The 26,021-nt window shown below is 45.1% G+C and overlaps 2 protein-coding genes across 9 annotated transcripts in view; one reads left to right on the top strand and one right to left on the bottom strand.

The window, feature by feature from the left end:
* The window catches only part of Ubac2 (UBA domain containing 2), a 146,458-nt gene that overhangs the window by 99,773 nt on the left and 20,664 nt on the right, over window positions 1–26,021 (bottom strand). For 5 of the 7 annotated variants that reach the window (NM_001034937.2, XM_087586286.1, XM_087586288.1 and 2 more), the window contains 3 exon segments: window positions 15,420–15,529; window positions 16,290–16,409; window positions 18,091–18,218. In NM_001034937.2, coding sequence (NP_001030109.2) covers window positions 15,420–15,529; window positions 16,290–16,409; window positions 18,091–18,218 — 358 coding nt within the window. 7 annotated transcript variants of the gene reach the window in all.
* On the top strand, window positions 5,719–10,693 carry Gpr18 (G protein-coupled receptor 18). 2 transcript variants are annotated; one of them, XM_087586533.1, is made up of 3 exons: window positions 5,719–6,101; window positions 6,840–7,150; window positions 9,548–10,693. In XM_087586533.1, exon 3 carries the CDS (start codon window positions 9,582–9,584, stop codon window positions 10,575–10,577), a length of 996 nt encoding a protein of 331 aa, XP_087442659.1. In that variant the 5' UTR covers window positions 5,719–6,101; window positions 6,840–7,150; window positions 9,548–9,581; the 3' UTR covers window positions 10,578–10,693. The 2 variants fall into 2 exon arrangements, with proteins under 2 accessions (XP_087442659.1, NP_001073178.1); NM_001079710.1 differs by lacking the exon at window positions 5,719–6,101 and having other exon boundaries at window positions 6,964–7,150.

Below are 26,021 nucleotides of genomic sequence, written 5' to 3'. Positions count from 1 at the left end.
ATATATCCGCACCTCACTTGAATCCACCAACCATGCATCTGCTTCTGTAAGCCTGCTTCTGCATCCCAATACCCTATAAAAACCCATCCCTGGTTCTGCTAGGCGCGCCAGTCTTCTGAATTGACTGGGACGCCCACAGATACCTGTGTATCCTGATCAATAAAAATCCTCTTGCAGATTGCAGCCTGTGGACTCGGACTGCTCATTGGGCTCGAGGATCTCCCTCCTGAGGGAAGATTCTCTCTGAGAGTCTTACAGATGTTAAAGATGCCAGAGTCACCGGCTATCTGCTAACAGGGAGTGGAACCAGCTCAGGAGAAAGGAGTTTGCTACAGACAACAAAGATGAAAAAGTGGTTGACTACTTAAGGACCCCTTTGACATCAGACAGGAGACGGCAGAGTTTGAAGTTTGCCCAACTGGTTGCCTGTCTTAATTTGGGGATTACAGTTAAATGATTAGATGGATCTTGGAAGAGACTGTGAACTTTGGACTTTTAACATTGATGATACTGCTATAGACATTGGAAATTGAACTAAATGTACTTTTTTATTATACTATGTTTAGGTATGGCCTCCATAGACTCATGTGTTTAAACAAGTCTATGGAGGCCAGGGAGTGGCACTATTAGAAGGTGTGGCCTTGTTGGAGGAAGTGTGTCACTGTCGGGTGGGCTTGGAGACCCTCCTCCTAACTGCCTGGGGATGCTCAGTTTGTTCCTGGCTTCCTTCAGGTGAAGATGTAGAACTCAGCTCCTCCTGCACCAGGCCTGCCTGGATGCTGCAATGCTGCCATGTTCCTGCCTTGATGATAATGGACTGAACCTCTGAAACTGTTAGCAAGCCAGCCCCAGTTAAATGTTGTCCTTTATAAAATCCATGTTGGTCATGGTGTCCGTTTATAGCAATAAGACCCTAACTAAGAAACCATCCATATGGAAAGTGTTAGAGTAAGACAGGAACACTAACACAACCATCACCTGAATGATCATGCGCTCAATTTACCCTGTTAGCTAGAGAGGTTAGAGAGGAAGACCTGTGTACAGCTCTTCTGGGTAACAAAGGCTGCAGTTTGTTATCGAGGGGAAAAGAAACAGCACGAATAGCTGTCTGCCTCAGCAGGAGGGTCATGTCTTCAGAATAAACAAGGTAAAAGTGCACACAAAAGACCGCAGCAAAGACAAATGAGGACAAGACAGTGAGGCCCCCACAGCTGGACCGAGTCCCCAGTGGGCCGTAGTGTTCCAAGAGGACAGATGGGGGTCATTAGTGACTCCTGGGTCAGCGCTGAGGCCCCATCCTACCAGCTTTCATTTACACCCCTCCAGAAACATGGAAGACCAAAGTAAAATACTCACAAAGTAAAATGCAAAAGCCGAGAAGTCTGCCTAACCGTACAGTATCGATGCTAATGTAAGACAGGTTGGATTAATCATGATTCAGGAAAAGCCAGCACAGCCACCCAGCCCCAAGTTAGGACAGAGAAATTTGCATACACGCAGAACATTTCAAATAGGGAGGGACCAAGAGAACTCAAATTGGTGTCTACAGAACCTAGGATACAAACTACCATGTCCATGGCAATTCACAGAGACCCCGGGTGGTGGGAACCGTGCTTCAGAGGCAGAGACACCATACCCAGAGTGCCAACTCCAAAGTTCATACTTCCTGTAAAGGCCTCTCTGGACAGGATAGAAATGCACCACACAAACAGGCTGTGGGTCCTCAAAACCCATCTACTCTCCTCCCCCTCCCCCTTGCTTTGGACCTCGCTCTGTCCCTGAGGCTGAAGGGTGGTAGTTAGCCAAAGGCTAGAAGCACCTGGCTTCCAGCTGAGTCCTGAAAAGGGAGCATGGAGGGCAGTTAGGCAAGAGAGACCTGAGGTGAGGGCACATTTACTCCCAACTCCTTCCTGCAGAGACTCACAAGGCTCTCTCCTATCAGGTTCTATCGCCCTCAGCCTGCCTGTCTCTGGTGAAGGATACTAGGCAACTCCAAGGGCCCTGCCCTACAGACATTTGCTGCTCTCTGTCTATCTGAACTGTTTCTCCTCCATCAAAGCAGGGACAGCCATGCATGGACTCCTACAGATGCCTGGCCTACTTCGTGGAAGCCACAAAAATGAATCTCACCAGGGATTCCTTACTATAAGGCTTTCTGTAATGAGGTTGGTTCATTCTTGTGGGCAGCCACCTCTTCCTGGTGCATCTCCCTCTTGACATGAAGAGCACCCCAGTGTCCACTCTACAGCTGGTGAGTGACAGGTTGTTTCTACTTTGGGACTGTTACAGGCAAGGCTCCTAGGAACGCTTTTTACCTGTCTTTTGGCCTCACTGGCTGTACGTCAAGGAGTCACCTGGGCCATAGCATCTGCACACCTTCATCTAGTACTTAATACCAGAAAGTTTTCTGTGTTTTAATTCCTGCCAGCAACACGCATGGTTTCTGAGTACAGGTGCCCAGCACGCACACTGTAACCCTCATCTCCGTGAGCACCTTGTGCATGGGTGATGCTATTTTGCAGGTTTAGTTTTGATTTTTGTGATCACAAATGAAGTTAGCAGACATGGTGTTTGCTGATCATGTGGACACATTTGGGTGGGGTTTTTTTGTTTTGTTTTTTCTTTTGAGTGTCTGTTCAACTTGCCCACTAGATGGCAGAGTTCTTCCTAGACACAGATCTACAAGAGGAAGTCTTCTGTGGAGAATATCGATGTGCTTTTAGTGAGTTCAAAAAGGAGAGGTCTGTCTGTTCCCTCAGAAATGACTATTTCTGAAAACCAACTATAACGAAGACGGTAAGTACATGACCATGGTACATGATACAGAACAGAGCATACAGTCTGAAAACCAGAAACAACCCACGCCATCAACACCTCAGTGTCTCCAACACGTCTTGGGGACAGCAGGGAACTGAGTGAGATAATGGGTGTGAGGTGCTGCCTGACGGAGACACACTTCGATTGCATTTCCCAATTACACAAGTAAAGGCAGAAAATCAAAGTCGAGCAGTTAAAAACATTAGACGTATTTCTAATATGCAGACGCCTGTGCACCAAAATAAATTCTCCACCTCACATGTAACTGGGAGCAAAGCTCCTACTTCTTTATCATTCAGTGCCATCATCTTTAAATTACTGTCACATGTGCCCGAGATAAAGCTCTAAACACAGAGCTTCATCGGGGCTCAGCTTTAGTGGCTTCTGTCTGAGCCTGCCTGTCCGTAAAGTCTCTGCCACCTTCTGAGAGTAAACTCCAGGCCGAGGACTAAACTCTTGGCCATGGACTTCTGGAAGACACTGAGGACGTCACAGCCCTGGTCCACCGTCAGCCTTCTTTCTCCTCAATGATGACTTCCTAGCAATCCACACACAGTGCTAAGAGAATAAGTCTGTGAATGCTTGCCCTGCAGTCCTAAGACTTCAGTAGCTACAGGTCTGGTGAGCTCCCGGGTGGAAAGAAGTCCTTTCCTCTGAGGATTCTCAGTGACAGACAATGCTTTTCATGCTTGTTTAGCTAAGCTTACCTAACACGATGGTGGCCATATCCAGGTTCAAGTCATTTCTCATGAAGTAAGTAACTGTCTGACATATGCTCATAAACATTTTAAGATGCACAAAAGAGACAGAATTAAGGAAGGCTAAATTAACAACACAAGGAAGTTTCTCTTCATACTAAAGTGTCTATAAATCACTGTGATTAAAAAATACATTTAAATGATTTCTTAGACTTTATTCAGAAATTCCTACTGTTCAAAACACCTGACCTTCTACCCCAGGGCCCAGTGCTTCTGAAACAACAATTGTTGGGACACTGTCTGAGAAACTGAGAGGCAGGGGACAAGGGTTCCGAACTGTCAAATCAGAGTGCTAGGGTCATGCGGTCAGGACTCCTCCCCTTTCACAGAACCATCTCCGTTGTCATTCTTGCTCTTCTCCTTGGGGACTGGCCTGCTACCAACCACTGAGGGCTTGCTGCCCACTGTCCCCATGCAGGGACAGGCCAGGTGAACAGTATTATAGCAGCCCTCTAGCCATAGCACTGGAAAGAGATAATCAGGATAATATGCTCTCACACTTACTATGGTTGTGAACCATTTAGACCGTGAACTATAACTGTGTCTGTAGAAACGCTTAACAAAGGAGTCCCATCCTACATACAGACATGTTACACACATGTATTAACAACTTGGAGCCTATTCTACATGCAGACATGCTACACACATGATCCTCAGGACAGCGCTGCATACAGAAGGGCTTGATCTCCACAGGAAATCGACACAGCAGGATTGGTTCATTAATGGCGTCTGTCATCAGTCTCTCTCTGAACTCATAGGACGTCCTGTCTTCTTTCTTTACATCATGCTCCCTTAGCCACTCAATGGTATCCAAATAGTTCATCCGCCAGAAAGGCCGTTTGGGGGCTTTAAATTTCGGGTTAAGGTCATACACTGTGCTTGCCACTGGTGACTTCAAGACTCTGGCCACCACGTCACACACCAGGTCCCCTAGATGGTTCAGGAGGTCCACGTGAGTGAACTCAGCCTTCGTGTCCTGGACTGTTGAGCCCTGTAAGACGGGGCTCTACAAAAGACGTCTCCCAGGGCTGGAAGGCAGGTCTCAGGCACAGCTGTGAGGACGGGGTCAAAAATGCTTCTTCCCCAAAATAGTCAAGCTTGAAGAGTGTGGCCCCACCTTCCACCTGGTGACCATGGACCGTGCTTTCAGGATTTTGCACATGTTCTCTCCCCGGATCATCATGTGCTGGTTGTTGAGCTGGATGTCCACATCAGACTCCTCATTGATTCCAACAGTGTCTTAACTGAATCATATTGATTTAAAAACTGGGTTCTCCTACTAAATATATAAACTGACCTACAGACTTTAGTGCTCAAAACCAAACCTCAAAGTGAGACCAAACACTTCATAAAGTGCAAGGAACCCTGTCATCCCTGGGAATACGAGAAACCCCTCTTTGGCAAGAATCCTCTTACATTCCAAAGTACAATGAGGGATGGTCGGGAAGTCTCTGAGTGAGAGGCAAAGGAGACGTATGTAAACGCGGACCCTTGACCCACTGTCTACTGTCATACAGCCTGCAGCTACTTCTTTAGTTCTGTAATCCTCCCAACCTGCAGTTAAGGTGGAGAGCACAGGAGGGCCATCCCACCGCCTCACGCACGCAGGCCTCTCCCCACATCTCAGGTTGGTAGTGTCCTTGCAGCTGGTTCTGGGCTCAGACAACTGTCCACCACTCCACCACTCCCCCATCTCCATGTGTTCACTTTCTTACCTATCTAGCAACGGTAATCGCTCCTTAGACACAACTTGTGCCATGCCCCAAGCACATGGCTAGGTGTGGGATAGCCACACAAACACAAGGCACAGAGCTGTGGCAAGGAATCATCCAGGCCAGCCCAGCTTTAGGGGGTAGAGAAGAAGTCTAAGAAATGGCAGAGAACAAATGGCAGCTGTCAGGTGGTCAAAGGGAGGGTCTGCGAGTGGGTTCTGTCAAGCTTTTGGGAAGTTCCTAATCTGCCGTGGGTACCGTGCACTAAGAAATGGAAGTTCTCAACTAAGAATGCTACATACAGGGAAAAGACTCGAGTCTTAATGAGAAGGCACCCCAGACTCTGTTGACTGCAGCAGCACAAGGGAAGCCAATCAGCAGGTACTTCCTGTCAGAAACCTTTTCACAGACTCTGTGGTAAGGTAAAGAACACACTGGGTCCCAGTAAGAGGGTTCATGCAGCTGAAATATCACACTCCTGTGTAGCATATGAAAAGCCCTAACTCCATATCCAATGACTGTGATGTAACTCAGCAATGCCAAAGCAAGTCTGGAGAAGGGTTTCCAGGCAGTCACCTCTCACCCACACAGGACTGCGGTCTGCAGTGGCTCCACAGCACATTGTTCCGGAAGGCTACCACAGCTCTCAGTAGTTTGTTACCACAAGGAACTTCAGCACCTTCTGTAGAACAAAAGTTTAGCACTTCTGAGAAAAGGAGCAAGGTTTTCAAACTACCTCAAGGTCAAGCTGTGGAAGTTGTGGTGGCTCACAGCTGGAGTTCAGCTCTCAGGACGCAGAGGCAGGAAGACCAGGGTAAGTTCAAGGCCAGCCTGGTCTACATAGTTCCAAGGCTGTTCTCAAAACAGGAAGACAAGAAGGCAGGAGCCATCTTAAATTACTCACACTACAGACACAGAAGCAGCCAAGTGTAGGCACCTTTTAAAAGCTGGCAAATCATGTGTAGCTGATGTAGAAATATGCAGAACTGGGCAAGGGCTGGCTTACTTTAAAGAGAAAGTTAAACTCACAGTAGCTAGACAGCGGTGCTCTGGGCTGCCCAATCCTCCATTCTGCGGGTTTCACTTCCCTGCTGAGCTGAGATCATGGCTGCATGTAAATTCTCCAACACTTGCCCAGTCCTCCCTAAAGTTTGCAGGGAGGTTCATGCAAAAAAAGTTCTGTAGACTTCCTTGAGACAGAACATGGACAACGTGCAGGAAGCACCTACAGGATCCAGGAACAGATCTGCAGGGCACAGCAGGGGCCACGGAGGAGACGGCTGGGGTGGCCGAGGTGGCAGGTATCTTACAGACAGGACTTTTCTGGAGTGGAGTTCTCAATTCTATCACATGAGTGCGATGTATTTCAACTGGATAGAAACTACACAGGAACAGCACAAAGCTAGACAGTCACAGAGCTTAGAAAGCAGCTAGGCTTTGAACCTGCTCTGCCAATGTCAAATCCCCTGCCTGTAAGTGACACAGACTTCAAACATCAAAACCAGCAGTTACTTCAACAAAGTGTCCCTTTTTATATATGCCTTTCTTCAAGATATGCCATTGTTTCAAGAGCAGTCTAAGCTGAGCAAGACTTCATAAACAAATCACTTGTGAAAGAGAAAACCGCACGCAGGGTAAAGTCCCACGCTCAGAAGCTTATTTCAGAGCGTTTCCTGAAAGGGCAGAGCAGTGCTCAGAGCCCAGCAGACCAGCCCCGCCATCGGTACTACATCTCAGCAACCCTCCAACAGGACCAGCCGCAGAGGCAAAGGAAAACAATTCAAAGACACTATCTGCCTAACACAGGCAGGCCACTGCACACTCTTTCCAGCACCTCGCAGACAGCCCTTTGACGGACAGGAGGTAAGCTGCATCCAATTAATTTCATAGTAAATCATTATGAGAAGTAATGTTGTGTTTACTAAACTCAAAACTTCTGCTCCATCTGATGAAGACCTTAAAACAACTGGTTATTCTTTTTCCAGGATTTGGCACTCACTTTCAAATATTTTATATCAATAGTGAATGTAGAGTTCTAAATGTTTTCATTTTATTTTTGAGATTATAATAAATTACACCATTTCTTCCCTTTCCTCCCTCCAAACCCTCCAACATACACCTCCTTAATCTCTTACAAATTCATGGCCTCCCTCTCTTTTAATTGCTGTACACACACACACACACACACACACACACACCCCTAAATATAAGTAGCCAGCTCGTCTGTGTCGTGTTGTTACTCATGAGTGTTTTCAGGACTGACCGTTTAGAACTGGATAGCCAGCTAGGGTGCTCTTCCCTGGGAGGCCTAATTCTCTCACTTTTAGCACAGGAGCTGACAGCAGTTCTAGGTGTGGGGCTGAGGCCTCACTGTCTTTCCCCTGTCCATTTAACACATTATGTTGATGACATAATACATCATAACATAGTTCAATCTCTTTATCATATAGCTTCAATTATACTGTTTCATGAAATTACTTAGTTTCAATTAAAAATGACAACCTACAGATAGATAATCATGGTATTTAAGTTTTCAAAAGTTAACCTGAAAGACAATCAGTTTCAACACTCACCTATGGTCCGCATGGTAACACAGAGGCACACGCACAGCACAGGAGCAAGTGGGCACATGAGAGCTGGAGGGGTGGACTACAGAGAAGCTGCCAGGGAGGATAGCCTGCAGACAGGCAGTTCCCATGACAACCTCAGGGGGAAAGGTAAAGGAGGAAAGACCAGGGCTGTTAACCCTTCCTATAACTTCACTAAAGAGAGATTCAGGACTGAATTAAACATAAGCACGCTACAAAGTGACCTTCTTAAAGAAAATTTCTCATACACCCTCATATTTCAAAGAGATGCCTCCAGCCTGCACTCTTCATAAGAAGTATTTTCAAAGTCTCTGCTGGCATTACACCCTGGGTAAGGGAATGTCACACTGGGAGCTCCATATTTATAGCACTATTAGAATCGTTTCTTTTTTAAATAAACAGTTTTTGATGGTGGGACTATTAGTTTCTGTCCACAATTAGGGTTTCTCAGACCTACTTCTCTTTGACACAACTTACATTCATCTAGGCAAGGCAATAGTACCAAAGTGGTTAGACTTGAAGAAACTTCTCAAATTGCTTCTTCTCAACTCAATGTCCCATTGGTGCAACTACATTAAACTCCAGGCCCCTGGTAACGGAAGACCCTGCCCCAGACACTCCCAGGTGCCCACCTGTAGCTCTAGGTTTCCGGTAGACCATGACAGACAGCAGTAGTGACTCCAGACCTGCGATCATCTGAAGAGAATATAGAGTACTAATCAGAAGTGTCTGCAACTTCAAAAACGGAGGTGGGGTCAACAGACTTGACTGACAGGCCAGACCGCTACTGAGAATCACCTCACCAAACACCATTTCCTTCACTCGTGGCCCATTCAGCATTTCCTACTATGTGCTAGAAAGGCAGCAGAGGCAAAGAGGGAAAAACCGAAGTTCCTACCCACTCACACTCAAGAATCAGTCACCAGCTATATAGTTCTTCTGTTTGTGTTCTGATTCATGCTTTGTAAATTATAATTGTAGTTTGTAAATTAAAAGTATTTGATCACTACTTATTTGAGTTAGAAAATATTTAGACAGAATAAAGATAATAAAAATTGCAAGCCACTTTATAGGATTTAAAATACAGACTGGCCCTTTCCCATCTCTCCAGAGAATTCCTACTGTCTTCTACTTTGACTATTTGGGGAAGAGAGAGATGAGCAGGGTCAATGAAACTGGATGAGTGTCCCAGAGCATCTTGAGGCCTGAGGCCACCTGAACTGACATTATAAAGGCCAGGACTGGGTGTAGTAGTACACACCTTTAACCCCAACTCTCAGGCAGGCAGATCTCTGTGAGTGGAGGCTAGCTTGGTCTAAATACTGAATTCCAGGACAGTCAAGGCTATGCAGAGAAACCCTGTCTCAAAACAAAACAAAACCAAGGTAACAGAAGGGGGAACAGACAGACTGACAGACAGGAATTCATAGTTCAGTGAGGTAGACAGTATAGAGAGGACCTGTGTTCAATGCCCAGTGCTCCAAAAATAAAAACAAATGGTTAAAGAGAGATCAGTGAGTAGTAGCAGTAACTTGTAGGGTGTGTGTTCCCGCACAGTCCTAAAGCATGCACGTGGAGTCTTCAGTATAAAGGCCCTCGCAAGAAGCCCTGCGCTCAGGGGCCTCTACTTCCAGCCAAAGTTCTCATCCCTGTTTCCTCACAATCCTCACAGTTTCTACGTACCATGGGGACCAGCCTGCTGTAAGATGGCCATCCCGAGCAATCGCGACCAGCTTGCTCTTTCCAATGGTTCACACCCAGAGGAATACAAAATCGCAGCCCTGGTCTTCTACAGCTGCATCTTCCTGATTGGGCTGCTTGTTAATGTCACTGCCCTATGGGTTTTCAGCTGTACGACCAAGAAAAGAACCACCGTAACCATCTACATGATGAACGTCGCACTGCTGGACTTAGTATTTATACTGAGTCTACCCTTTCGGATGTTTTACTATGCAAAAGGCGAGTGGCCATTTGGAGACTACTTCTGCCACATTCTTGGGGCCCTGGTGGTGTTTTACCCAAGCCTTGCTCTGTGGCTTCTTGCTCTCATTAGTGCTGACAGATACATGGCCATAGTACAGCCGAAATACGCCAAGGAACTCAAGAACACTGGCAAGGCGGTGCTCGCGTGTGTGGGGGTCTGGATAATGACCCTGACCACCACTGTCCCTCTGCTACTGCTCGATGAAGACCCAGATAAGGCCTCCTCCCCGGCCACCTGCCTGAAGATCTCCGACATCATCCACTTAAAAGCTGTCAATGTGCTTAACTTCACGCGACTCATATTTTTCTTCCTGATCCCTCTGTTCATCATGATCGGGTGCTACGTGGTCATCATTCACAGCCTCCTCCGCGGGCAGACGTCTAAGCTGAAGCCCAAGGTCAAGGAGAAGTCCATACGGATCATCGTCACGCTCCTGCTGCAGGTGCTTGCCTGCTTCGTGCCCTTCCACATCTGTTTTGCTCTCCTGATGCTACAGGGGGAGGAGAACAGCTACAGCCCCTGGGGAGCCTTCACCACCTTCCTCATGAACCTCAGCACGTGTCTCGACGTCGTTCTCTACTACATTGTTTCCAAACAGTTCCAGGCTCGAGTCATCAGTGTCATGCTGTACCGCAATTACCTTCGCAGTGTGCGCAGAAAAAGTGTCCGGTCAGGCAGTCTACGGTCACTTAGCAACATGAACAGTGAAATGCTTTGAGTCAGAGCAAGCTGACTGTCTTCAATCTCTTTAAAATTCTTTTTCTATCTACTCTCAGGTGAACCAGCATTCAATATTATCCAGTCCCTGCTCTAATAAAGAGAAATAATAATAAACTTTGAAACCTCTGTGGCATTTAATTCCAGCAACACGATTAGATACTGAGTATTCTGATACGCTCATTTATTTCTATCTCACAATTTGTATAAAACATGTGCATAAGCCATGTGTAGTGTCCATGCCTGTGAACCAAACATTCAGAAGACATAGGAAGCCCAGCCCAGGCTACACAGTGAGACTCTGTCTCAAAAAAAAAAAGTAATAAAAATAACATGTCATGAAATGCTTGTGGGGGTGGGGGGGGCACCCAAATTAGGCTTCATAATCAAGCCTTATCTGAGAAGGTGGTTAATTGGCTTAACATTTTTAGATTCTGTGTACAACATACTCTTGAGAGGGAAAAAAGAAGCTATCGTTCACAATAATCTGATGGCTCTCCCTTACATCAGTTCACCCTTAGGGTGTGTTTCATGTTCTAAACATCAGCTTCCATGATTTCTACAGGAGCAACTCTGCCCAGTGCCACAAAGCAGGACTGAAGGAAGCAGGAGCTCCACCGGCAGCCCCAGCCCCTTCTGTACAAACAGACGCACTCAACAGACACTTGCTACCTCCCAAGCCCACTTAAGGCAACTAAGGACACAGCTCTGCCCAATAAACTGACTCACTCCTACGGCATGAAATGCTTACCAAGAGGCTAAATAATTTGTTAAATACCAACAGCCTACTCTTCTTATATAGTCAAACACAGACACACACACACACACACACACACACAACCACACACACACACACACACACACACACACACACACACACACACACACACACACACCACGCCACACACCACACACTACAAAAGACTGAATCTTTTCCAGGCCAAATGTTACAGTATTAGTAGCATTAGACAGGTTCTGATCCTAGCCTATTTATTTGGTCTTCCATAAAGAAACATCTTGTCTAAAAGAAAAGGAACTGAATTACAACATACAAAACTTCTACTGTTCTAAACACGGACACAGATGTTTAGACTTACAACTTCCTCTACAAAATCACCTTTATTACTCTTTTCCCTTGTTCTGGAATTCAGTATGTAGCCAGGCTGGCCTTGAACTCAGTGGACTGTGCTTCCCTTCTGATCTGATACTAATTTTTCAATAATCATAGATGTTTACTAAGTGTAAATAAGTCATAATTATAAGGTACAGGAGCAAAGATGGTACTTTGATGTAGTTTTTCAACAAAGAGGAAATAATGGAAGAGTAAAATTCTTTAATAAGCGTTAGGGAAGGAGAGCCCTGTGTTCAGTGTGGAGTTCAGGGCACAAATACAGTCACTGGGTGGGAGCACACTAGCCTTGCAGGAGAAAGGAGGCCCTGCATCTGCTCAGCCTAGAGGAAAGGAGAGGGTGCTTAGTCACGGCCTGTTCTCAACCTTTCGAACAAATCTTCTCTTGGGCAGGTTTTCTGTGAGGTTTTTCCAAAAGGTTTCCTTGAAGAATGTGCCCCCGAGAGTATAATGCCTAACAAGACAGACACAGCAGTCAGTCAGGTTAGACGTGTCCTGCGGTCCTCACAGGGAGCTGCACAGAATGCGGCCAAATCATGGAAGCATAGTGTACTTGGCACTGTAAGCAGATGCTCTTTACAATGTAGTATTTGCATGTGTAGCATATGTAGGCATGTGTGTGCCACGGCGTGTGTGGGGGCATCAGAGAGCAACCTGTATGGCTCAGTTACTTCCCTCCAGTCTACCACGTGAACTCCAGGGGTCACACTCAGACATCAGGCTTGGTAACAAGTACCTTTATCCACTGACCACTCTCATAGCACCAAGCACACTGTAATATATGAAAAAAAAAATTCAAATTCAATTATTCTGGAGAAGTTTAACTCTGGAAAATAAATACCTACACATAAAACATAAACACCAAATAAATCATAGGGATATTAGAGCAAACGTGTCAGGCACGGGTCACTAGACATAGCTAACATGTTTAACTTTAATAATGTGGCTACATTGAAAACAATGGAGGTTCTTTCTGAGTTGAAGTAAGTTGTGAGCGTCCATCGGGTGTCAGGTGCAGTTTCCACACAGAGCACTACAAGAATCGCAACCCAGTCTATGCAGACGTCAGCAACCTTGCTTAGAGTCCGACTCGGCTCATGTTGGCAGTTAGCCTCTCAGTGGTCTCTGAATATTCCAAGTAAGATCCTTCACAAACACCTGTTACCACAGATGGTCAATTATGAGGATTCTATGACATGAAAATAAATGCATGCAATATATATTGATTGAATTGGTCAAACATTTGCTGTCACCTTGTACACAAAAGCCTGAGCAGTTCTACCCAGTGGCAAGAGGCAGCAGAGAGCAAGCTGGTTGGGAGAGGCTAGAAAGGGTGGGCAGCATCAGAATACAGGAGCTCAAGAGAAGAAGGGAACCAAACGGGGTGGTTACTATGAGCTGCTAGTAAAGGTGCCTACTTAACCTCTTCACAGTCTGGGCAGCAGAGTGCCTCCCCTCCATGATTGGAGGGTCAGCTACAACCCAAGCTCACACACAGCACGGAGCACGGGCACTTGCATGAGGTCATAAGACAGTCAGTGGTACAACTGGAACCCAGCCCTGTGCAGACCACCAGCCCACTGCTGTGCCTCCCGCCACTCCAGCCCTGTGTAGGCAATGACCACACTGCCGAGCCTCCTGCCACTCCAGGTGGCCCCTGAGGACTCTGGCCCTTATTTTGAAGGAAGTGGAAATGTCAAGGTTTAGGTTTTTGGTTTTTTTAATTCTATCACAGCTGTGACAGTTGTTTCCATACTTTAACACTGATTTTTACAGTGTGAGTGCAAAAGTGTATTGTGAAAATGTGAGTATGTGTATGAAATGTGTGTATATATGTATGTGTGAAAGTGTATGTGAGTGTGTGTGTTAGAGTATGTGTGTATATATGTATGTGTGAAAGTGTATGTGAGTGTGTGTGTTAGAGTATGTGTGATATGTGTGAGTATGAGTTTATGTGTGTGAGTGTGAAAATGTGTTTGAGTCTGTGTATGAGTGTGTGTTGAGGAGAGAGTGTGTATCCGTATGTATACATGAATAGGCCATAGCACACATATGGAGGTCATAGGACAACTCACTTTTCTCCTCCCTTTATGTGCATTCTTGGGATCAAACTTAGGTCATCTGGCTTGTTGTGTTACTACTCTCCAGTCCTATTATTCTTATACCCACAAATTACACACATGCCTTCAACACTCAGCAGCCTTTGTGGAGAACCAGTAAGAACTGCCCTGAAGAGAAATATGCTGAGAGAAATGAGTGCCTCAGCAATGCTGTGAACAGAGTTCTTCTCCAGGAGTACACACAGCTCACAGGAGCAGCCCACACTCCCCAGTCTACCACACTAACCACACATGAGACTTAACAAGGGTGTGCAGCAGTGGTGACACAGGACCCTGTGTCTCCATTCAGATGAGACTCAGAACCAGTCTCTCTAATTCACTGCTATTGTGTCTCTCAAACACAGGCTCATAGACTTGATTGTGACATTCACTGAGGCCTTTTCCACCCACTGTCAACACTGGTCTTGGCTCCCAGTTACTGCACATGCTAACACAGTCTTGCTTTGAAGATCAACAGCATATGGAAGTACAGCTGAGCTGGTCTGTCACTGTGGGAAGCACAAGACCATTACCTGTGCACCAACCATTACCTGTGCACCAACCATTACCTGTGCACCAACCATTACCTGTGCACCAACCATTACCTGTGCACCAACCATTACCTGTGCACCAACCATTACCTGTGCACCAACCATTACCTGTGCACCAACCATTACCTGTGCACCAACCATTACCTGTGCACCAACCATTACCTGTGCACCAACCATTACCTGTACACCAACCATTAACTGTGCACCAACCATTACCTGTGCACCAACCATTACCTGTGCACCAACCATTACCTGTACACTAACCATTACCTGTGCACCAACCATTACCTGTACACTAACCATTAACTGTGCACCAACCGTTACCTGTACACCAACCATTACCTGTGCACCAACCATTACCTGTGCACCAATCATTACCTGTGCACCAATCATTACCTGTACACTAACCATTATGCACCAACCATTACCTGTGCACCAACCATTACCTGTGCACCAACTTTGCTCTCTACCTCCGTGGAATTATGAAATAATAATCTAAAAAGTCTTCAGAAACTTAAGTTCAGTGCATTTATTTTATTATCAGTCTATTTAACTTTGGATTTTTACATTTAATTAGTTCATAAAATAACAACAGCAAATATCACTATAAAAATACACAAAGCTAATTCAATCTCAAGGAATTTGTTTATTATCCTAGTACTTAGAAAGCCTGAAGCAGAAAAATCTTGAATTAGAGACCATCCTGGGCTACATATGAGACACTGTCTCAAACAAACAAAAACTGTAAAATAATTTTGGAGCTGAAAGAAGGAGGAGATGACTGCGAAACTGATCAGTAGAAGGACATAAGAACATGTAGGCACACACTGCATTCTCTCTACACACATACCCACTATGCCTGAAAGTATAAAGTCTCAGATTCACTGTGGCTCAGGCTGGCCTGAAACTCACTATGTAGCCCAGGCTGGCCTTGAATCTGCCTCCTGAGTACCTGAACTAAAGGTGTGGCAGCTTAAAAACTTTTGGAGAGAGTGTGAGAATGACACCATTTTAAATAGATTTAAGAATCCTAAATAGATGACTCCAAACTATGAGCTACTTACAATCCAGAAGGTAAATTACTGGCCACAGTGACACCAAGCAAATACTGCACGGCTTCCACGAGGATAAAGTCAAACAAGGCTGACAAGACCCAGGAACCCAGCAAGAAGGACTAAAAATAAAATGAAAAACACAATGAGTTACCTAAAATAAGTAATAGTTATTTAGTTAGCATGAGCAAGGGCATGGGAGTATTAGTACAGTCCATGCATACAGGTGTGCACCGACATACAAATATACACATCACATACATGTGAATACATGCACAAGCTTATTCTTATATTACCTGATTTTCGTTACTTTTCAAAATTGGGAAATAAGCCACAATTGTTCATATGTATTAGCCTCTCTGACTTCTAGATATGTTGAAAAAGACATTTAATTAAAACATAGTGCTAATAAGTAGCACATATACCATGAAGCCAAATAAGTGACCAGAATTTCATTAGCTAAACTTTTAATTAAAATCATTATTACTGACATATCCTTAATGTCTTGTATTATCATCACTATCACTTCATTACTTTATCATGCTATTGGCTTAAAGTTGATTTTTTTTCTTGTGTTAATGTCCTAGTCACAAATCAGATCTAGAATCACGTAATTAAAGTGATAGTCATGAATGACATGCGAACGAATGAGGCATTTTAAAGGTAAAGGCCCAACAGTGCTGTGCACCTGTAATCCCAGAGGCCTGCCTGGACAAGGAGGCAAGACTTTAACTTCAGAGTTTAAAGAGATATATAAAAGGGCTGCAGATGTTTCTAAGTGGTAAAGTGCCCTTGCCTAACACGCATGCAAATGAGGAGTGCAGAGATGGTCATTTCACTGTGGAACCTCAGTAGAAAATGTTACAGCATGGAATGACTTACTGCGAACTTCCTGCTTCCGAATCTTCTTTCAAATATTCTGAAGTTATAAATGAGAAGACCACTACAGAAAGCGTCTTTCAGGTCAAGGCAAATTATTCTTCCACATATCAGCCTCCAAATCTGCACAGAGGTTAAATGCAGAGCATGGTGTGAGGAGAGCCTTGGACTGCGTAGTTCAAAGTCACGACACACATGCAATGGGAAAGCCAGCCAGTACCATGTCTCTTCACACACTGACACACACACATACACACACACACACACCCCTGACAGAGAAGTCTCTTCACACACACACACACACACACACACACACACACACACACACACACACACAGAGACAGCAGTGAGAAATCTCTTCACTTATCATAATAAGACACATCTTGCTAAGGCAACAGAAAAGTCCTCATAAAATCCTCAGCAGTCAGGGAACCTGTTGCCAAGCCTGACGCTATGAGTTCAAGCCCTAGGTCCCACAGATGACTGACTCCACAGAACTGTCCTCTGACCTCCACATGAGGCACATGCTCACCACCACACCCACACAGAATTAAGTAAATAGATGTTTTTTTAAAAGGTGGGGAGGGTGTTTAATAGGACACACACACAAACACTCTCAAACAACCAGCTAAAATAAAAAACAAATGAAATGTTTTTACACTACTGAATTTAAGAGCAAAATGTAAATGACAACTTGGGTAAAAGTTTAAAACTACACTTTCTGAGCTTAATCAGCAAAGAACCACTCACATGGCAACTCTGGGGACTGGTTGATGAACATTTCGGCTTTGGAAACTCACCCTCTGGCTAGGTGAAAATAAAGGCATGCATAAAGAAAACACCACTCCCCAAAGGCCTATTTGAGTCTGTAATGTTCTCCAAATGTGAAGGATCCCAATGACACCTGTAAAACACCCTGACTTCACTTCCTCCTCAGTTACAGCCTTAACCCTGAGCTTCCTTTGAATCACTGTGAAATGCAAGCCACAATTTACCCTTTTAACTATTTAGGTACACATCTCAGTGCTGTTGGGAATGCACAGTGCTGTGCGCTGTCCTATTCCCCTGAACACTGTACCATGAACATTCACCTGCCATCCCTTCCCACAGCCTTGCCGACGTCTGTCTCGCTCTCTGCCTATGATCTGCCTTTGTTAGGCACACGCATCATGAGGAAGGTAGCAAAAACATGTTTATGCCCTGGGTGGCAAAAGAAGCTGTGTGGGCACCCAGTACATGTGGTACTAACACCGACCCCAACACAAGACCCACTCATCAACTCTGAAGGCCAAGCTCTGCTGTTTCCACAGCTAAGATCTTCCTCTTGGTTTAATTCCCTTTATAGATTTATTAATTCAGAACATGTCACAGACAATTGAGAGTAAACCATCTCATCAAACACACAGAGACAGGTTTTGGAAAATGTAGGAGTGGATTCTTTCTTTCCACCATGTGGGCCCCAGAAAATGAACTCAGCTTCTCGGATTTGGTGACAAATGCCTTTAGTGGCAGATCCATCTCACTAGACCACAAATTCTCGTGAAATTAGAAATTGAATTTCCATGAGTAAAACCTGAAATAGAAACTACCAGTCAGTAAAAGGAAATGCTGAGTTTCTCCATTATAACTCACTTTACTGAAAATACCATGCACATAACTAGAAAGTGTGCTTGTTGGTACAGTATCAGTAATGTCTCTCACAGACTCTTTAGGGATTTTGAGGGACTAAGGAATTGTAGGAAGAAAAGGCAAGTCTAGAAAAACATCCCCTCAACTCCCAGATGCCAAAGAACAGTGTGCCCACCTGGAAGTCGTTCTTGACAGCGTGGAGATCATACACGAAGAACTTCTGACAGTGAGGCAGCAAGAGTGTCAGCAGAAGGGACAGGGTACTGGGGACCAGCAAAAGACTCTTCGACAGAGGTGCCTTATCTAGGAAGAAAGCCATGTTCAGAATGACTGGGATTTTTAAAACAAAACAAACAACTCAAAGATGAAAAGCAGGATGGCTAATTTGTTTGGAATGAGAAGAAAGCCTCAGCACTGCAGCTCAGGCATTTAGCTCTTCCTGAAACATCTACCAACAGCTCTGACCCCGACAGCAGGCAGGTACGACTCTGGAAAGGCTTCACTGTCAGATGGCTTGGACAGGAGACCAAATGCAGCCAATACCCAGTAAACTCCAGACAGCATGGATCCCCCAGTTAGCACCTGGGGCTGGCAGAGTCATTTGGTTTGAAAAGGTTTTAAAGGCTTTTAAATGCTAACACTGTTGGCTGCAGTGGCCTCCTGAGGTTTTCCACAGCGAACAGGAGGGCTCATGGGACCTCTGCCCTGTCCTGTGTGGCCGTTGGGTATATATGATCACTTGTAACCAAAGCTACAAGCAACCAACACATGACAGGAACTAAGAAGACATGCTGTAGAATCTTCACAAGACAACTGCCTGGGTGTACTTCATGACACTGACATCACAGGGAACGAAAAATACTGGAAACCCAGCCAAACCCACCTGTAGGACAATTCAGGGTTTCATATAAAGTACCCCATTTGTAATTTGTACCAACAGATCTGCACATCTCAAACCACTCGACAATGCTTTGCCAGAAGCAAGGCACTTCAGCACTCAGACGTCTCTAATGTTTGTCATAAGCTATGGTATACTGAATATTAATGTTGCTACTTTCATTTCCCTGTACATTTCTAACTACAGAGAGAGGTTTCAACTAACAGGACCATTTTTAAGGCCCTGCAGTCCCAAGGGTGCCTGCGCCCGTGCAGATCTCTCCTCAACAGCTCGTGCACGCTCCTACTCCCCATGTCTCCTAGGAAGAGCTACAACCTCACTCTGGCTCCACAGACCTCCACACTCTGGGCCCAACTGCTCCCAGGCTCAAGTGCTTCCAACCCTACTCATCTCCTGCTCTTTGAATCCTCACCTGTGACCCCACTGTGCAGCTCACGACTTCCTGCACACAGTGGCTTTCAGTTTTTTGCGAAAGTTTCCAGACTTATTTCTCTTTCCTCCACAGCCTGTGGGAACTAGCCTAGACAGTGTCCCCCCTCTGTGGCACTCAGGGTTCCCTTCACTTCTAACTTCCCAATGATATGAAGGGCACCAGAAGGGAGTCCACATGCCAGAGAGAGGACATGCCCAGCTTACCAACCGCAAGACCATTGGAGACACCAGAGGGACCCTTTCAGATTCTGTGTCATTTTTATAAGAAATCCTTCCAGATGAACTTACCCCTCACAGTTGGTGCTGTGGTTATAGTGCTTGTGCAAGCACACAGAAATAGCCCAGCTATTTCCTCCCCGGTTAGGTCTTGCACACATCTACACCGGAACTACCATACAGTGTTGCACACTCTCTTCACCAAGGTTTGCCAGATCTCAAACCTGACAGAGCACCCTACTGCCTAGGGCCTCAACAGGCCACAAAGACCAAGGCTGTGAGCATAGCCAGCCTTAGTTTATCTTGCGCCACAGAAGACTCAGTTTTCCTTGCCTGTAGAATGGGAAATGAGAACTCAGCTGCAGAGTCAGAGCTCATGAGGCTCCGTGGTAGGGCACCTGCCCAGTCCTTGGCCTCAGCACTGCACACGGGCGCACAGGCTCCTACCACCCTTGTCATGTCAGCCCCACTGGGTGGGATGGGCTTCCTCCTGGTCCAGGTGAGATCGTCTGTTACTGGGACAGGAACAGAGAAAGGATGCAGTTGTGCAGACTCACCCAGAGGACAGCAGCCCCTCTTCCCACTTTCACCTTCCCTGTGACAGACAGCCTGAGCAACTCAACAAGACTAGAGAAAACCACACAGCTGAGCTGTAAACCCCTGGTCCCAAGTCCTATACTGGCACAATTCCTCAAGCATCAGTGTCACCAGTGCTCTCTAGAAACCTGCCCAGCCCAAGGTCACTCGGCCAATGACTGTCAATGAGGTACCTTGGTTATGTCCCTGACTCTAAAATCACTAAGCACTCTCTATCAATCACGAATGTTCCTAGGCCCTGGGATTCAGCAGGGATGTCAGAACAAAGGCCCTACTTGTGATCCTTAACATTCACAGGAGAAAAAAGGATGACTGACATGTGGAAACAAATGCTTGGAAAAGCCAAGCAGGTAAAGCCCGAGGCTGCTATTCACCATGTATTCCTAAAGAGTTCCCAGCCACTAGGTAATGTCACTAATCCCCACCAACAGACGCTAGTGTGGCAATGTGACTTGCTTGAGCCACGTAAACCTAAGATATGTCACTTCTAGACAGATACTTAGAGCCAATGAACTGTTCATGTTCTTTTCCTCTACCAGAGCTCAGGATGGTGACCACCCTATCCAACAGATGATCCAGCTAAAGACAGTGGAGGATGGACACACCCACCCCCAGGGGATTCTTGATGGCACTGGGAAGCAAGGCTTGCTCTTATGAATCAGGCCTCTGGGGACACATCTAATAGAAGAGGCAGGTGTCATTCTATATGGGGCAGGCAGGAAAAATCTTTAAGCAGAACCACATTCAACAGGCAAGAGGACCACCCACACTGAAAGCACAAGCAAACTGGTAGACTATAAATAAGGCCAAAGAAGTGGGAAGCAGCGAGCAGAACCTGGAGGCATGAGGAGGCTTCCAACCTTCCCTGAGAGTGGCAGGGTGTCTGGGGTGGGGCTAAGGGTGTAGGGTGGAAAATGATGCATCTGAGTTATATCATCATCTGAGTCGCTAAACTGAGATCGGGAAGTTGAGAACAGGAGTCCTGGCAGGAGGCTGCTCAGATGATCCAGGTAAGAAACACTGTCACAAATTCTAAAGGCAGACTTCAGTTTTAAAAGAAATGTGTTTGTTAGTTCCACCTCAGATCCAGCAGAGCACAGGCTCTCAGTGGCTGCAGCAGTTGGGGATTCCCCAGGGCAGTCAATTGGCCTTTGTTAAATGGGTTCTGATGGAGCAGGTACTCAAGTTCTTACCAAACTGTCCTCTGATGAACAATAAACAAACTGCCACATACACACAGGACTTAACTCAGCCATGAAAGGGGAGGGAGTTCTGACTGTGTTATACTATCGCTCGCTGAGCCCAAGGACTCTGAGCTAAGTGAAACAAGTCCATGATGAGAAGTCAATTATCCCAGGATGCTCTTTACAAGAGACATCTAGAATAGTGAAATTCATAAAGTCAGAAAGTAAAATGCTAGCTCACAAAAGCAGCTGGCACTAGAGACTCACAAATATGTAACAACAATTACACAAAGAAAGCCATGAATCTGGAAGGAGGGATATGGGACACATGGGATAATCTGGAGGGAGAAAAGATTAGGGAAATTTTTGTAATTACAATTTCAAAAAGTAAAATTTAAATAAAATACAGTATGTTAAAGAAAACATAAGCTCCTCTTGCTCCATGCCCCTGCCTCTGCACCAACAACACATACTAGCCCTGTTTATTCTTATGGTCTTGCTCCTGGCACTCACTCTCACTGTATCAGGGCTTTGGGCACAGCTCTCTCCACCCCACACAACGCTCTCCTCTTGCCCAGGGCCCACTCCAAATGCCTCCCTCAGGGCTTCACCCTGCTGTGCTAGTTTCACAGTACTCGGTTAACTCCTTGTCTTCATCATCACACAGACTCTATGATGGCAGAAGGGTTTCTTGTCTGCTCCCTACTTTATCCCCATAGCTCAAACACCAGCTGGCATTCAGTAGCCTTTCAGTACTTTTGATGGTAAATAAAAGAATCACATGTCTAATTCTCAAAACAACCCTTGAGGCAAGCACTACATTGAAGAAAAATGACGTCGGAGAGTAAGTGACTTTGCATGAGGACAAGAGCCTCAGCTTGGGTGCTCGGGGCAGGAAAGCTGTGACAAAAGCTTTTAGCATTGGGATGAGGAGAGCAGCAAAAGTGAAGGACCTGGAAGGCAGGGCGGGGGAGGGGCGGTACACAAGATAGCATCATCAAGTTCCTAAACCGCTTTGGCACACACTCTCAGATCAATGGATCTCTCAACCCTCTTCAGACAAGATTCTATTAGCAGTAGAGGGTCATTAACACAGACCCACAACTAGCCAAGGTTCAGAGAGTAAAAGATTGAGAATATTCAGCCCTAAAGGAAATATGTATACCTTCCGCCTACCGAGGCTCAGGGATCACTGAGGAAGAGGGGTGGAAAGAGTGTGAAAGCCATCACTACGATGGTGGCTTCAGAGCTCAGCAGTGCAGCTGTCTGCATGAACTCAGTGAGCACACAGCCCCACCCCTAACAATGCAGCTGCTGACAGCTGTCAGAAGAGAAGCTTCTCTCAAATGCTGCGGAGAGAAGAGCATTTTCTCTGCGAGTACAGCTCCAAGCACATTGATCACGCTCCAATATATCCAAGAATATTTTGGCAGCCAAAGTATCTTGAAGGTTTCGTTGTTTGTAGAAGGTCACAGAGCGGGGTGGGTACAGAAAAGGTCTGGGAAGAGTTGAGAGGTGATTTTGACCAAAATATATTGCACAAAATTCTCAAAGAACTAGTAACTTTTTTATCCGTTTGGGTCCCACCAATGTGACAGATCAGCGAGGACTTTCTAAGAAGCCTAGCAATATATCTGGAGTTACATTTGTACCAACAGTCTAGACTGGGTGGAAAGAGCCTTACTGGAGGAATGAAGCAGCAAGCACAGTCAGAAACCTACACCAAGCAGCACTCTAGCAACAGATGGGGTGAGCACTGAGGCTGAGCACACAGAAAAGAAGCACAAGAGTATCACAAGAGTATCACAAGAGTATCAAAAGAGTATCATCTCAAAGCAGCCACGTGAACGGCCAGACAACAGAATTAAAATTCAAACCCCGACAATCTGATCCTAACACAACCATACCCTACATTTTATACCACGCAGCTCCACAGTCCTGCTGTCGATTATGCGAGACATATATACTGTCCCAAAAAGCACCAGCAATTCACAGCGGTGCCTTATCTCTAACAAGCATGTGCAATTTTGAATGGAGACAGCAAAAGGAATACAGGTTGTAGACAGTGTAACAGTGAATACTTACTAAATGCTGAAATTATCAAAATAAAGATACGTGACTATGGTATTAATATGAAACCCGCCCCAAAGGCTACTGAAAGCCTGGTCCAAAAGCAGCAACGGCCTGGATGGCCCTGGGCCTAACTGGGTTAACTCAGAGGCACACAGCCTGCTGTAGAGCTGCTCTTGCTCTAGGTGTCGTCCTCCATCTCTTCTCCGCCTCACTCCATTCCCCTCTGCCTTCCCCTCACCCTCTATCCTCTGTGGCAGCCAACACAGCCTTTCTATGCCTCTCTCTCCATCCTTCCCCCCATTATTTCTGGCTGCCAAGGAGCAACCTCCTCCAGCACACACCCTCTCCACCATGGCACCTCACACAGCCCTACAGGCAATGGAACCAGCTAACCATGGATTAGCATTTCTAAGCTGAGACCTGAAGCAAATCTTTCTTCACTGAAATTGCTCTTCCCAGGCACCTGTCACTGTGGTGGAAAGCTCAAACACATCCATACACATATATATATCTCACACACACACACGCACACAAACACACAGATACACACACACATACACACACAGATACACACACACACAGATACATACACACATACACACACACACAGATACATACACACATACACACACAGATACACACACATACACACACACAGATACATACATACACACACAGATACACACACACATACACACACAGATACATACACACATACACACAGAGATACACACACACATACACACACAGATACACACACACATACACACACACATACACACACAGATACACACACACATACACACAGAGATACATACACACATACACACAGAGATACACACACACATACACACAGATACACACACAGATACATACACACATACACACACAGATACATACACACATACACACACAGATACACACATACACACACAGATACATACATACACACACAGATACACACACACACATACACACACAGATACACACAAACATACACACATACACACACACACAGATACACACACACATACACACATACACACACACAGATACATACACACACAGATACACACACACATACACACACAGATACACACACACACACATACACACATACACACACACACATACACACATACACACACACAGATACACACATACACACACAGATACACACACACACACAGAGATACACACACACATACACACACAGATACACACACACACAGATACATACATACACACACAGATACACACACACACACGCACACAGATACACACGCACACACACACAGGATGGATTCAGGCCACAGCGATCATTACCATGGATATAATGGATATACACAGACTTTATCTGTCACACACACACACACACACACACACACACGCACACACACACAGGATGGATTCAGGCCACAGCAATCATTACCATGGATATAATGGATATACACAGACTTTATCTGTCACACACACACACACACACGCACACACACACAGGATGGATTCAGGCCACAGCAATCATTACCATGGATATAATGGATATACACAGACTTTATCTGTCACACACACATACACACACACACACACACACACACACGCACACACACAGGATGGATTCAGGCCACAGCGATCAGTACCATGGATATAATGGATATACACAGACTTTATCTGTCACACACACATACACACACACACACACACACGCGCACACACACAGGATGGATTCAGGCCACAGCGATCATTACCATGGATATAATGGATATACACAGACTTTATCTGTCACAAAGATGCTCTCCTGACATGGTCTGTATTACTGTGAAAACAGTATCTGTAATGTCCAAAAGGAAAAGGGGAAGATTAAATGTTGGTCTACATGAGAGACAGACTAACATTCAACACTAAAAAATAAGTAGTATAAAAATACTACCTACCCTACTTATTCAATAAAGTTCTCAAAATCCTAGCTAGAGCAATCGGACAACAAAAGGTGGCCAAAGGAATACAAATTGGAAAGGACGAAGTCAAAATATTATTATTTGCAGATATGATAGTATTCTTAAGTGATCCCAAAAGTTCCACCAGAGAACTACTAAGCCTGATAAACAACTTCAGCAAATTGTCGGGATATAAAATTAACTCAAACAAATCAGTAGCCTTCCTCTACTCAAAAAGATAAACAGGCTGAGAAAGAAATTAAGGAAATGACACCCTTCATAATAGCCCCAATTTTATAATATAAAATACCTCAGTATGACTTTAACCAAGCAAGTGAAAGATCTGTATGATAAGAACTCCAAGTCTCTGAAGAAAGAAATTGAAGAAGATCTCAGAAGATGGAAAGATCTCCCATGCTCATGGATTGGCAGGATTAATATAGTAAAAATGGCATTTTACCAAAAGCAATCTACAGATTCAATGCAATCTCCATCAAAATTCCAATCCAATTCTTCATAGAGTTCTAAAGAGAAATTTGTAAATTCATCTGGAATAACAAAAAAAAAAAAAAAAAAAAAAAAACAGGATAGCTAAAACTATCCTCAACAATAAAGACTTCTGGGAAATCACCCCTGATCTCAAACAGTATTACAGAGCAGTAGTGATTAAAAACTGCATGGTATTGGTAAAGAGACAGGCAGATAGACCAGTGGAATAGAACTGAAGACCCAGAAATGAACCCACACACCTATGGTCACTTGATTTTTG

This window comes from Rattus norvegicus, chromosome 15 (assembly GCF_021556685.1).
Source record: "Rattus norvegicus strain SHRSP/BbbUtx chromosome 15, alternate assembly SHRSP_T2T, whole genome shotgun sequence".
Classification (NCBI taxonomy): domain Eukaryota; kingdom Metazoa; phylum Chordata; class Mammalia; order Rodentia; family Muridae; genus Rattus; species Rattus norvegicus.
This window is presented reverse-complemented; position numbering and strand designations above follow the sequence as displayed.

Bases quoted from the DNA above. Each gene is read 5' to 3' on its own strand.
- Gpr18 (XM_087586533.1), top strand. From the start codon at position 9,582: ATGGCCATCCCGAGCAATCGCGACCAGCTTGCTCTTTCCAATGGTTCA.